The following is a 13,475-nucleotide window of genomic DNA, read 5'->3' on the forward strand; positions in this document are numbered from 1 at the left end:
AGCACAACAGTACAAGGCACACACACACACACACTATACAGCAGCACAGTACAAGGCATGCACACACTATACAGCAGCACAACACTACAAGGCATACACACAATATACAGCAGCACACTACAAGGCACACACACACACACACACACACACACACACACACACACACACACACACACACACACACACACACACACTATAGCAGCACAACACTACAAGGCATACACACACTATACAGCAGCACACTACAAGGCATACACACACACTATACAGCAGCACAACACTACAAGGCATACACACACTATACAGCAGCACACTACAAGGCACACACACACACACACACACACACACACACACACACACACACACACACACACACAACAGTACAAGGCATGCTCACACTATACAGCAGCACAACAGTACAAGGCACACACACACACACACTATACAGCAGCACAGTACAAGGCATGCACACACTATACAGCAGCACAACACTACAAGGCATACACACAATATACAGCAGCACACTACAAGGCACACACACACACACACACACACACACACACACACACACACACACACACACACACACACACACACACACACACACACACACACACACACACACACACACTATAGCAGCACAACAGTACAAGGCATGCTCACACTATACAGCAGCACAACAGTACAAGGCATGCACACACTATACAGCAGCACACTACAAGGCATACACACACTATACAGCAGCACAACAGTACAAGGCATGCACACACAGAGGCATACAGCAACAATGAATGTCAGAAACGTCGTTTTGCATAACTGTCCTCTGCAGTCTCCGGTCTCCCATGCCTTATCTCACTGCCTCTGCACAGTACAGACAAATGATCACATTTCCGATGTTTGTGTATTGTAATAGGAATCTCCAGGTAGGTGGCGCTAATAGGTAAGCTGGTGGAAGGCTGAAGAGAAAGGAGAGGAGGAGAGAGCAGCAACAGTACAGGGCAGAGGAGGGAGCAGAGCGCTCACACGCTGACACAGCCTGCAAGCAACAGGCAGGAGTGGAGGCAGCCTGTCTGCTGGAGCCTGGGATCCATTCACACTGCTGGTGAAAGTCTTCCTCTGACTGCAGCATCTTCAGCGGGCGGGTGAAGTTGGAGGTTGTGCAGCTGGACCAGGATGCACCATGAGGAGGTCTCCCCCCTGCTGCGACCCCGCTATGGCTGTAAGTGCCCTGCAGCAATGCTGTGTGCTGGGCTGTGGATCTCTCCGGGTCACATCGTGTCATTGCTGGGCTGGAGGTGCCTCACCTGTTGCTGCGAATTCACACATGTGCTGAACTTCATCTGGCTTTCTCTTGTGATTTCCTCCCACTGAAGCTGCAAGTTCTTTTTGAAGGGATATGCAAAGTTCTTCAGCTTTCTTTTAATGGCCATGTGTGAAGTGTTGGTTTGATCTCAGTTGCTGAATGAAATAGCAGAGGCATGATTAGGTGGTTAATGTGTGAAGCCATTGCAGTGGTAATGTCCTATAGCAGTGGCAGTTTGACATTACTTTGTAGTAGTGCTTTTTGATATTTGGCAGTGCAATTGTATTGATTTAGGCTTTTTTGTGCATTTGAGTTGAGATCATCTTCCATTTATTTAAATGTATTGCATCAGTTGGTTAAATGTAGTTTTACATGCTGTCAGGCTACATATGGCCATTGCGAGCAGCTGTGTAGCGTGAACAGTGGTGTAGCTAAGGAGCTATGGGCCCCGATGCAAGTTTTACATTGGGGCCCACTGAGCACTCTATACATAACAATTGATATGTCGCACCAAAACCTGCCAATGGCTACTACAGTGTCAAAGGTGCAAGAAGGGGATGGGGAGCAGCTTGTTAATGATTTCTACTAATCAAAGTATCTATAGAAGTGATTATTATGAGCACAGGACCAATAGAGAGCTGATACTGCAGTTGAGGGAGGGCCCTTAGGGGCCCCTCTGGCCCAAGGGCCCCGATGCAGTCGAAACCTCTGCAACCCCTATTGCTATGCCCCTGAGCGTGAATGTCACACAGTCCAGGTAGTTCCTCTGTCAACACAAATGTTAATGCATTCCACACACTGTGCAATCTAGTTGTGTAGTCTTGCAAACAGTGTCAGAGCTCATCTAAGAAAAAAAAAAAAAAGTCACCTAATTGATGCTTAAACTGGACATACAAGAGTCGATAATGGTTTGATCTGGCATGCAGTTAATCACATACTCCACAATCGGGTAAAGATCAGATAGTAGCCATTGACGTACAATCTTGGGTGCTAGTCTACTTGACGGGACCCAGCAAGAAACCTCTTAAACCCTGGCACGCACCATGCAATTTCCTGCCAGATCGGCAGGTCCAGTCGATAAATTCCGACAAGTCTGATTGGATTTCTGACTGTTTTTCTGATTGATTTTTTTTTTCCCAATCACTTCTGTAAAAAATCGATTAGATCAGACCTGTTGGAAATTATTGATTCTATCCATTGATTTGATGGGAAATTGTATGGTCTGTACTACGGTAGGCATTATGAAACAGTTCTCCAATCGCAGCACCCTCTACAGCAGGAAGCGTTGTAATTGGTTGAATAGTGTGGACCTAGTTTACTACCTATTCAAAACAACCCAGTAGTTGAAGAGGGTGCTGTACACCCAATCACGTTTGTGGAATTTCCCTGTGAGGTTTCCTGCTTTATATCCTAAAGTAGACTAGCTCCCCAACTTGCTCCACGTCAGATTTAAAGCATAGCCAAGCAAATATTGAAATAAAAATTACCGGTAGATACTTACCTCAGTAGTGGGAAGCCTCTGGATAGTTTAGACTAGAAGCTTTTCCTTTTCCTCCATGGGCAGGCCCAACGCCTGTCCCTTTAAGTGTATTGGACAAGGGCTTGTTAAATGTGCTTCTCGTGGCCGCGCTCCCATTTGGGTACAAGCTCCTCCATACTGGACATGCGCGAGTACAGTCTGCTAATGTCCAATAGAAGGAAGCCGCTAGTTCAAGGCCTTTTCCTCCGTGCATGAGGGACTTCCTTGTACTGGGCATGCACAGACCGTACCTGAGCATGCCCAGTGTGGAGAAGCTTGCACTCTCATAGCAACATGGCTACAAAAAAGAAGGTCCTGGCAGTGGTGTAACTACAATTCATGCCCCCCCCCCAATGTTTACACCCCTTCCCTTGCCTCCTCTGGGGTACAATCTCGTAAGGATCATAAAATAAGTGTAGCCATCATGATCTTCATACCCAGAACAAGCGTAGCCAAAAAATACCTGATCTGAAGTATAGTTGCGTGTATTGGAGGACGGGAAGGTTAGTAGCTGGGGCCCACCACAGCTCTGCCCCTCCCATCCCCCCCCCATACCCCGTGATCGCAGGGGCTGCGCTCCTCTAGTTACACCCCTGGGTCCTGGGTAGCAGTGGTGTTCTTGATAAGGTGCTTCTAGACCATACATGCCAAACTCTGGCCCGTGGGCCACATCTGGTTTCTCAGAGCCATTAGATTTGGCCCTCAGGTGGTTTTCCCACTTTGCAATATGTTTGGCCCACTTAGGACCACCAGAGAGGCTATATTGTAGGGTAAGCCCTAGATCACCTAGGAAGCCATATTGGGAGGGGGTAAGTACTAGGTACCAGGAAACTTTATAGATTAGGGCCACTACATACCAGGGAACCATATCGGGAAGGAGGGGGACACAAGACACCAGGAAACTGTATAGGGGGATGGAGGGGGGCTATTAGACACCAGGAAACTTTATATAGGAGAAAGGTGGCCACTAGACATTGAGATTGGCCCACAACTTGGTCCTAGAGCTCATTTTCGGCCCACTTTGCATTAGAGTTTGATACCCCTGCTCTAGACCATCCACAGGCTTCCCACTACTTGAAGAAGTATCCAACATTTAAACTTTTCTTTTTCATGTTTGCTTTAAACAGATATCTAATGAAGAATTGATTATACCGCTACCCTCGATAAAGCTGTTTTACTCTTTGCGGTACAGAATTTTGTGGCGGTCGACCCCTAAATCACTTAACAAAAGTGGTTTGTCTGATTGATAAACTGTCCAAAAGCGATGTTTCATTAATCAGATATGTTGGGGGTCACTTCATCACTGTCAGATTTGAAAAATTACTGTAAATCTGTTAGCAATATATTGACCTTTATTATAAAGATCTTGGTAAGAGTAGACTTAATCTATAGTCAGTGAGGTGCGAGACCAGCATTGGCAAATGTGTGGTGTATTGACGCTTTCTGTCACACTGCAGCCAATCAATTCTAGTACTTTTTGGATGATTTTCTCAGCTCATGCCTGTGAGGAAGCTTCCATATGCTATGATTGTGAGCATGTGCGCATGCGTTCTGAAAACTAGCTCACCTGCTATTTAGCTGAGGACAGGGTTATAGTACCTTGGAAAAAAGACAAGGACAAAAAGGGAGCCAATGTAGTATAGTTTCACTTGCACTTGCTTACTGGGTGTGCACTAGACCAAAGTTCAGTTTGAAGAATTTTAATGCAACACTGTACAATGTGGTTGGTGGGTTTGATCCACTTTGTCAGCTAAAAAAACTGGTTAAGTGAACCTAGAGTGTATGATCACCTCTGTGGGCCAAATGTTCATTGAACAAGTGGGTTAATCTTCTTTCCGTTGAGTTTTGATGTAATATGTGACATTCACAGTCCTTTTTTAGGTTTTCTTTGGTTTTTGATACCTGCTTTTTAGGTTGCATAGCAGAGTACTGATCTTCCTTGCCTAGTACACACCATAACATTTTCTGTTATGCTGGGAATAGAAGGTGCGTTTCTGCGGCTCGATTATGCCACCGGATCGATTCCCACTCGTCCCCGCGGGCGCTTCTCTTATCTTCTTCTTTTTTTTTTCCATTGTCCCTCCCGTGGTATTGAGCGCGGAATCGATCCGGCGGGTGATCGGACACGTCGGAAATTATCAATCGAGCCATCTAATGGCTCGATTCAGCCGCAGAAACGCACCGTCTATTCCTAGCATTATGCTGGGGATACACGGTACGTTTTCCCACTTATCAATCGAGCCGCTGATGGCTCGATTGATCATTTCCGACAGGTCCGCGGAGTCGAGTGGAAGATAAGGAAGCGGGAGTCTATCCAGTGGCTAATCGATCCCCCGGGTCGTACCGTGTATCCCCAGCATTATGCTGGGTATACATGGTTCGTTTATGCGCCGGTATCGAGCCAGCGGCGCTCGTCCCCGCGGGCGCTTCTTATCAGCGCTTTGTTTTTTTCTATTATCCACCCGCCGGGATCGAGCGCGGTATTGATACGCCGCGGTGATCGGACAGGTTGGATCTTATCAATCGAGCCATCAGCGGCTCGATTGATAAGAACTATCTAACCATATATGCCCAGCATAAAGGCCCTTACACACGCCATATAGGCTGGAACGACGGGTCCGTCAGACCCTCCCGCTGGGCGGGCGTTCCAGCGACAGTCCGGCGAGTGTACAGTCTGTCAGGCAGACTGATATTGCTGTTTCTGAACGATCCGCCCGGCGGATTGCTCAGAAACAGCCTTCTCAGTCTGCAGACAGACTGTACACTCGCCGGACTGTCGCTGGAACGCCCGCCCGCCCAGCGGGAGGGTCTGACGGACTCGTCGTTCCAGCCTATCTAGCGTGTGTACGGGCCTTAAGATTTACCTGCCAGATAGATAATTTCCAACATGTCTTATCTATCTAACCATATATCTGCTTAGCAATTAGGCATTGGTCTACTCAGCAGGAGATAAACAGAAGACAATGCACCAGAGATAATGACCAGTCTCTACCAGTACTTTACAGAAAATCTAATTACAGAAAAATCTTACAGAAAATTGTATGGTGTGTACTAGGCATAGTAAGTGGCTGTCTTCTTGTCACATTAGCTCAGAGGCCCATTGACTGATGTAGTGTGGGCGTGACTGCAGGTCCATACCTGGAATTCCTGGCTGTGTTTAGAATACTGACAAAGTAGTTAACCAGTACAAAGATAAGGATGCACATCTGTTTACCTTAATCTGGAGCAATTGTTCTTGTTTTAGTTGGGAAGCAAATATGTTTCACTGTGTCTTAAGGGGCCCATTACACTCAGCCGATTTTCTGGCCGACCGATCGATCCCGATCGATCGTTTGCAAATCGGTTGGCCGATCGATGGCCGATTTCGATCGATTTCAATGGATTTCCATCGAACTGGCTGGGTGGAAAATTTAGGTCCATCTGATGAGATTGCTTATCAGTTTGCATTGGCCTTAATGGAAATCTGATGGCAAAAAAATGCCATCAGATCGAATTTCAATAGATCATCAGATGCATTTCTTATCTATCTGCTGCCAATCTGACGAGTGTATGGGCACCTTTAATTAAATTAATTGATGGCCACCAGATCGACCATCTGCACGCCAATTTCCAATGGAGTTCAGCATGAAATCTAGCTAGTGCATCCACCGTGTGTGTGTGTGTGTGTGTGTGTGTGCGCGCGCGCGCGCGCTCCTGTGCCCGTGGTGAGTGTGGAAGTGCTGCAGCTAACCTATGGGCTGGCACATGCATCCTGTGTCTTCTCTCCATCGCCAGGGGTGTGTGTGTTCTCAGTCACGTACATGCGGTTGGGTCACATGGTACAGGCTCAGGTGGCAATGGGGAAGACACGGAACACAGGAGGAGGGACGCCAGAGGACAGGTGAGCCTATAAATGCTTACCATTTTACATGGGGGAGACTTGCCAGGGGGTCGGTCAGTTGTTGGGAAACGGAATGCCGTAAACCCAACCGAGCTATTTCACATGAGATCCTTTCAGCATCCAGGAACAATCCTTTTGATCGGGGGCTACTTTGCGTCATTGATCATCATAATTGAGTTGGCTGGATATCGTTGTCATAAATCGAGTAAGGTATGGGCATCTGTGGGAAAGCTGTAAAATCGTGGGCCAGCACTATTGATAAGGCTGTAGCAGTGCACCTCCTTCTCATCCCTCTTATCTGTGTGTAACACAACAGGTCCTCAATGATAGCTGAGCAATGTATCCGTATAATAATTGTTCCTAAACTGGCCCCCAAAATAATGATCATGTTGGGCAGATATCTTGGCTGTGTACATCGTTTTAAAGAGACTGAAGTGAAAAAAAGATATAATGAATTGGTTGTGTAGTAGGGATAATTACTAGAACATCAGAAGCAAAGAAAATATTCTCATATTTTTATTCTCAGTTATATAGTTTTTTTTTTTTTTTTTTTTTTTATATTGCAACATTCTCTAATATTTGTATTTTACACGCTACTCAGCATTCTAAATGATTTTACAGAGCAGGCTAATGAACAATTGAACTGTCCTCTGAAGAAGAAAAAACAATACAGGGGCAGACACTGGAGATAAGCTTCAGAAGACAGAGCTCTCTAGTGGCTCTTTTGCATAGATAACTGGAGTTTCTTACCACTTCCTGTAATGGAAACAATGAGACTCATATCTGTGCTCCTAATGTTTTATTTCTTAGCTGTACTACACATACAAATCATATCATATTTTTTTTTTCGCTTCAGTGTCTCTTTAAGATCTGGCCATCATAGAGCAGTGTGACAATCTACCATTCACAAATTAAATGGCAGTGTATGCGCTGCATACAAAAAATGCACGTTGGTATATTGTAGCATAGCGCACGTAAAGGTCCCTAACTCTCGCCTTTTGCATTCGACTGATCAATATGATTATATATAAACTCAAGTTGTCAATAAGCTCTGGGACCCACTAAGAGCGCTTTTGCAGCACTTGACAATTGGCGGCAATCAGTAAAGTGTTATACCAGTGGATATGGGTTGTCCCACTAGCTGCGTTGAGATTGTGGAGTGCTCACAAACCGCTGCTTGCAGCATTTTGGGAGCGATCCCGGAGCGTTTCCACCAGTGGCTGCAGTAACCAAATCACCATCACTACAGAAATCGCTGCACTTCTGTGATTTGGTACATTTTGATTGCTGCAAATTGCCTGTGGTGGGTCCCGGGCCTTAATGAATGTTGAAGGATCAGATTTGCTGTGTAGGGTGTTGAAATGACCAATTGATGTTCAGCAGAGCCCACGGGAGCATGCTCTGAACAAGAGCACAATGGAAGAGCCATTGTATATGTGTGTACATAAGTTTTTGCATTTTTGACCAACCAATGACTGGCTGACAGAGATCTGTCACTGTCCTCTATCTCCTGAAAGATTGCCTGTGGCTTGACCTGTTTGTACAGGGTCTGACCATTATCAATCTGCCCCAAACACACAGCTTTGCCTGTACTGCCACGTATATTATCCCTTCCCTAATTCTGTCTGGCTGCTACAGGAGTTCCACCTGATCCAGGCAAATCTAGAATCCTCTCTCTGTGTTTAGTGATTGGATTGTTTGGTTTTTGGTGCACATATAATTAAGCCGCCGGGAAATTTGGGAGTGGGGTAAAGCCGAAAAACGTCTCACTCTGCTCCTGCAAAAGTCCCGGCGGCTTCAATTACTGTTCCCCCTCCAAATCACCGTGGACAGTAGGGAAAAACGTAATTCAAACAAATTACACAGTTTTTATAGTAATTTGGGCGCTACTGTAGCCGTAATTCATATTACGACCTATGGCGGCACCGGCTGTGCCGAAATCTCCAGCACTGTTTTTACTTGCTTCGGTTTTTTGGGCACCAAATGTCATCCTGGGATATTGGGCATGTTAGCTCTTAAAGGATACCCCAACTGAAATGTGACATAATGAGATAGACATGTGTATGTACAGTGCCTAGCACACAAATAACTAGGCTGTGTTCCTTTTTTTCTTTCTCTGTCTGAAAGAGTTAAATATCATGTATGTAAGTGGCTGACTCAGTCCTGACTCAGACAGGAAGTGACTACAGTGTGACCCTCACTGATAAGAATTTCCCCTTTTTTATCTCTTTCTTGCTCTCAGAAGCCATTTTCTGCTAGGAAAGTGTTTTATAGTTGGAATTTCTTATCAGTGAGGGTCACACTGTAGTCACTTCCTGTCTGAGTCAGGACTGAGTCAGCCACTTGAATACCTTATATTTACCTCCTTTCAGGCAGAAAAATAAAAAAAAGGAACACAGCATAGTTATCTGTGTGCTAGGCACTGTACATACACATGTCTATCTCATTATGTCACATTTCAGTTGGGGTATCCTTTAAGGTGGCCACACACCATACAATTTTTTAAATATCCGTTCAATTTAAGAATAGCAATCAATTTTTCTGACTGATTGTAACATTTCAAAAATCTGACCAATGTACCACACACCTATGTTCAATTTTTTCCTCAATTATGATGAAAATGATTGGAAACTCAGAGAAAATTGCTAGGGTGTGTATATTAATAAATTAGCAATCCAACACACACCATACAATCTTTAGTAGAAAGATACAATCTTTAGTAGAAATTGAAGAGAAATATCTGGCATTCCGGATCGATTTAAATAGAAAAAAACGGGAAATCCGATCGGATTTTTCAGTCGAATGAAAAAAAGCTTTCGATTTTTTTTCGAGAGATACGATCGTTTTTATCGAATTACTGTAAAATCGGATCATTTTATTGTATCGTGTGTGGCCACCTTAAGTGTGAAATTGATAAAAAAAAAACCACAAACACAGACTTCTGCTTTATAAAGCTGTATAATGTATTATACAATTGCCTAATGCAGGAGGTGTTTTTATTGCTAGTTGAGTTTTCCTCAGCAGAATGCCGCAATGAATGCAGTATTTGTAGGGGAGAAAGTCCATTCACAAGTATTGATCCATGTGGTGCAGAATCATACTTTTCAATGGCATGGGCTGCATAGTTCTGTCATATTATTATATACTTGATTTTCATGTTCCACCTCAGAATAATTGGGTTGCTATTCAAGCTTGGGTTAAAGCGGAGCCGTCTAGAAAGGCTGTTTCAATAGCAAAGTTTGAAGTGAAAGAGACTCAAAAGGTTTCCTACCATGCTGATAATGATTTTCAATACACTCCTGTTCATGAAGTGCTATTATGAAGTACCGTGTACTGGCGCTTCCAGTGAGTGCAGCACCTCACATGCAGCCTGCCCTTGTCCAGAGATTCTCCCTCCCCCATTCCGGGCCACATGCAGAAGAATGGGAGACTCACCAAGGGCAATACGGAGGCTGCCATTTTCATTCAATAATAAAGAATGCCAGTTGCCTGACTTTTATGTCCTGATACTCCGCCTCTAAGGGCCCATTCACACTGCTGGGGAAAACAGTGTAGTACAGTTAAGACATTAGCAGCAAAGCAAATAGTTTCTTATTGTTTTCCAGCGCTGGAAGAGTTCAACTTCAGTTGTTACCTATGCAAAAGAGCTTTTCTGAGCACTTTGACCCATCTTGGATGGAAGACCGTCATGTTTTCTCAAGCACTTATGCTGAGAATACACAGTTCGTTTCTGCTGTGCTTTTCTGCTCTCGATCGGTTTTGCCTCTCGATTCTGCAGTCAATGCTCTTAACTTCCGCTTGTTTTTCTTATCTTTTTCCATTCACTTCTATCAGAAATCGAGCGGCAAAAGAATCGAATGGGAGATTGGACATGTTGGAAATTATCTATCGAACCATCTAGTAACTTAAAAAACAAACCGTGTATTCCCAGCATTATACATCAAACAAACAGTGAGAGACCGCTTCAGATAAGGTTTTACTGTAAGAAAGTTCAAAGGGTCATTGGCTCTGCTCTGTACCATAGTTAAAAATTAGAGTGTGGTTAAAACTGCGAATATGACAGAATGATGCAGTGGTATAAAATAAAAAAGCTATATGACTGAAAATAAAAATGAGATTCTTTTCTTAGCTATCCGTTCTACACATATAACTCATTATATCATACCTTTTTTCCCTTCCACTTCAGTGTCCATTTAAGTGGTCTGACAATTTTGACTTCGTTTTGCCTTTACACTCTATCATTGTATTTTAATTATACAGTGTCCCTTTTGTATTATTTATGGTTGGTTGCTGTGCTGAAAGACATAACTGGAACACTGGAATTCTTCCTTTATAATCCTTGGGAGAGTTCTCAGGCTTAGCTTGGCTTCAATTTAATTAATGTTAATAGGTGTTCTTGTTCTGTGTTAAATGACACGCATGAGATTTTTCCTCTTCTGCCGGGTCCACAAGTCACGGATCCCCATAGTAAATCCTTGCACAAGCCCCAACCCTGAATGCCATCCTTGTATATGTCCCATTACTGCTGACCACCACCCTCTGTCCTGGATTATGGGCCCCATAGCAGTTACTATGACTGCTATGGCTGGTCTTATGCCATGGTCTTGTCCCTACTGTGTGGAGACTGTGTATTCAATTTTGTTTAAATTCTATGTTTATTGAGAACAATTCACTGCTTTCAGTTTATTGCAAGATTAACAAATAGCAGAAAGGAGTGCCAACGTTTGCGCTCATTCATTGGATTAGTCCAGGTAAGCTAAATTAGAAAGATGGGCTCCTGCTTTGTGCAACAAATCAATCCCACAGGGAGGTGGGCGCTTTAACGTGAACGATCCAACTCCTATCGATCACCTGTTTGCCACTGGGTGTGTGATGTCACTTAAGCGTTGTCTGCCCATCCTTGTGTTAAAAAAAAAAACGTTTTTTTTCTGATCAAGGTACAATTGATCAGATGTGCCCAAATTTGAAAAGATTTCCATTAGATTTGAAATTTTATATAGAATCTTATTTCTAATATGTTAGAAACATCTGATAGTGTACAGTGTCCTTAAAGGGAACTTGAAGAAAAAGGTATAGGGAGGCTGCCATATTTATTTCCTTCTAAGCAATACCAGTTGCCTGGCAGCCCTGCTGATCCTCTGCCTCTAATACTTTTAGCCATAGACCCAGAACAAGCATGCAGCAGATCAGATGTTGCTGACATTACTGTCAGATCTGACAAGATTAGCTGCATGCTTGTTTCTGCTGTTATTCAGACACAGCTGCAGCCAAATAGATCAGCAGGGCTGCCAGGCAACTGGTATTGCTAAAAAAAAAAAGACATAAATATGGCAGCCTCCATATTCTTCTCACGACAGTTGTCCTTTAAGGTAGCCATACATCTAGCAATGATGGATAGATTCAACCAAGAGACAAATCTCTTTCTGATTGAATCTGATTAGAGAGAGATTTGTCAGCTGCCCAGTGTATAAGTGTACATGTACTTGTGTGCATTTATACATTACTTGTCCTGTGTCGCGTTGCCCATCCGTCTTCCCAATCTGCTGCTCTCCCATTAGCGGTGTATAAGTTGCCGGCATGGCGTGTGTGACATCACACGGACCGTGTGCTATGCGCTGGGTAGCTTGTATAACGCTGATAGAAAACTGGCGGATTGGGAAGACAGATGGGCTCCGCGACACAGGACAGGTAATGGTACTTGTACATTTATACACTGGGGGAACAGCGTCGTGGGTTTCGTAGCATTTGTCGCTCGTCCCAATATTGCTGGCCGTTACCGCCCTGCATCCAATCGACCACGACGGCCCAACATCTTGCAGCATGTCCGATTGACATGCTCGCCCCGAAATTGGTCGCATTGTTGACCTGGTATGCCCTTGGCTGCACCAATTTTCATTCGATAATAATTTTCTATCGGTTGCCAAGTCGTCTGTATGGTTGCTAGTCTGATGGGATGGGGAGGAGGCAGTCAGTCCTGATGATTAGAAGTGCTTGCTAAGTGGCCTTTCCTCACCCATCAGGTGAAGCGGGAGTCTATCCAGTGGCTAATCGATCCGCCGGGTCGTACCGTGTATCCCCAGCATTATGCTGGGTATACATGGTTCGTTTATGCGCCGGTATCGAGCCAGCGGCGCTCGTCCCCGCGGGCGCTTCTTATCAGCGCTTTGTTTTTTTCTATTATCCACCCGCAGGGATCGAGCGCGGTATTGATACGCCGCGGTGATCGGACAGGTTGGATCTTATCAATCGAGCCATCAGCGGCTCGATTGATAAGAACTATCTAACCATATATGCCCAGCATAAAGGCCCTTACACACGCCATATAGGCTGGAACGACGGGTCCGTCAGACCCTCCCGCTGGGCGGGCGGGCGTTCCAGCGACAGTCCGGCGAGTGTACAGTCTGTCAGGCAGACTGATATTGCTGTTTCTGAACGATCTGCCCGGCGGATTGCTCAGAAACAGCCTTCTCAGTCTGCAGACAGACTGTACACTCGCCGGACTGTCGCTGGAACGCCCGCCCGCCCAGCGGGAGGGTCTGACGGACCCGTCGTTCCAGCCTATCTAGCGTGTGTACGGGCCTTAAGATTTACCTGCCAGATAGATAATTTCCAACATGTCTTATCTATCTAACCATATATCTGCTTAGCAATTAGGCATTGGTCTACTCAGCAGGAGATAAACAGAAGACAATGCACCAGAGATAATGACCAGTCTCTACCAGTACTTTACAGAAAATCTAATTACAGAAAAATCTTAAAGAAAATTGTATGGT

The 13,475-nt window shown here is 44.7% G+C and overlaps 1 protein-coding gene across 1 annotated transcript in view; it reads left to right on the forward strand.

Moving 5' to 3' along the window:
- Positions 1–998: 998 nt before the first annotated feature.
- The window catches only part of IQGAP2 (IQ motif containing GTPase activating protein 2), a 436,318-nt gene continuing 423,841 nt past the window's right edge, over positions 999–13,475 (forward strand). The window contains exon 1 of the mRNA XM_068248838.1: positions 999–1,219. Within this exon, the coding sequence (XP_068104939.1) occupies positions 1,174–1,219 (46 nt within the window). The 5' untranslated portion in view covers positions 999–1,173. The remainder of the gene's footprint in view (positions 1,220–13,475) is intronic.

This window comes from Hyperolius riggenbachi, chromosome 1 (genome assembly GCF_040937935.1).
Source record: "Hyperolius riggenbachi isolate aHypRig1 chromosome 1, aHypRig1.pri, whole genome shotgun sequence".
Lineage (NCBI taxonomy): Eukaryota > Metazoa > Chordata > Amphibia > Anura > Hyperoliidae > Hyperolius > Hyperolius riggenbachi.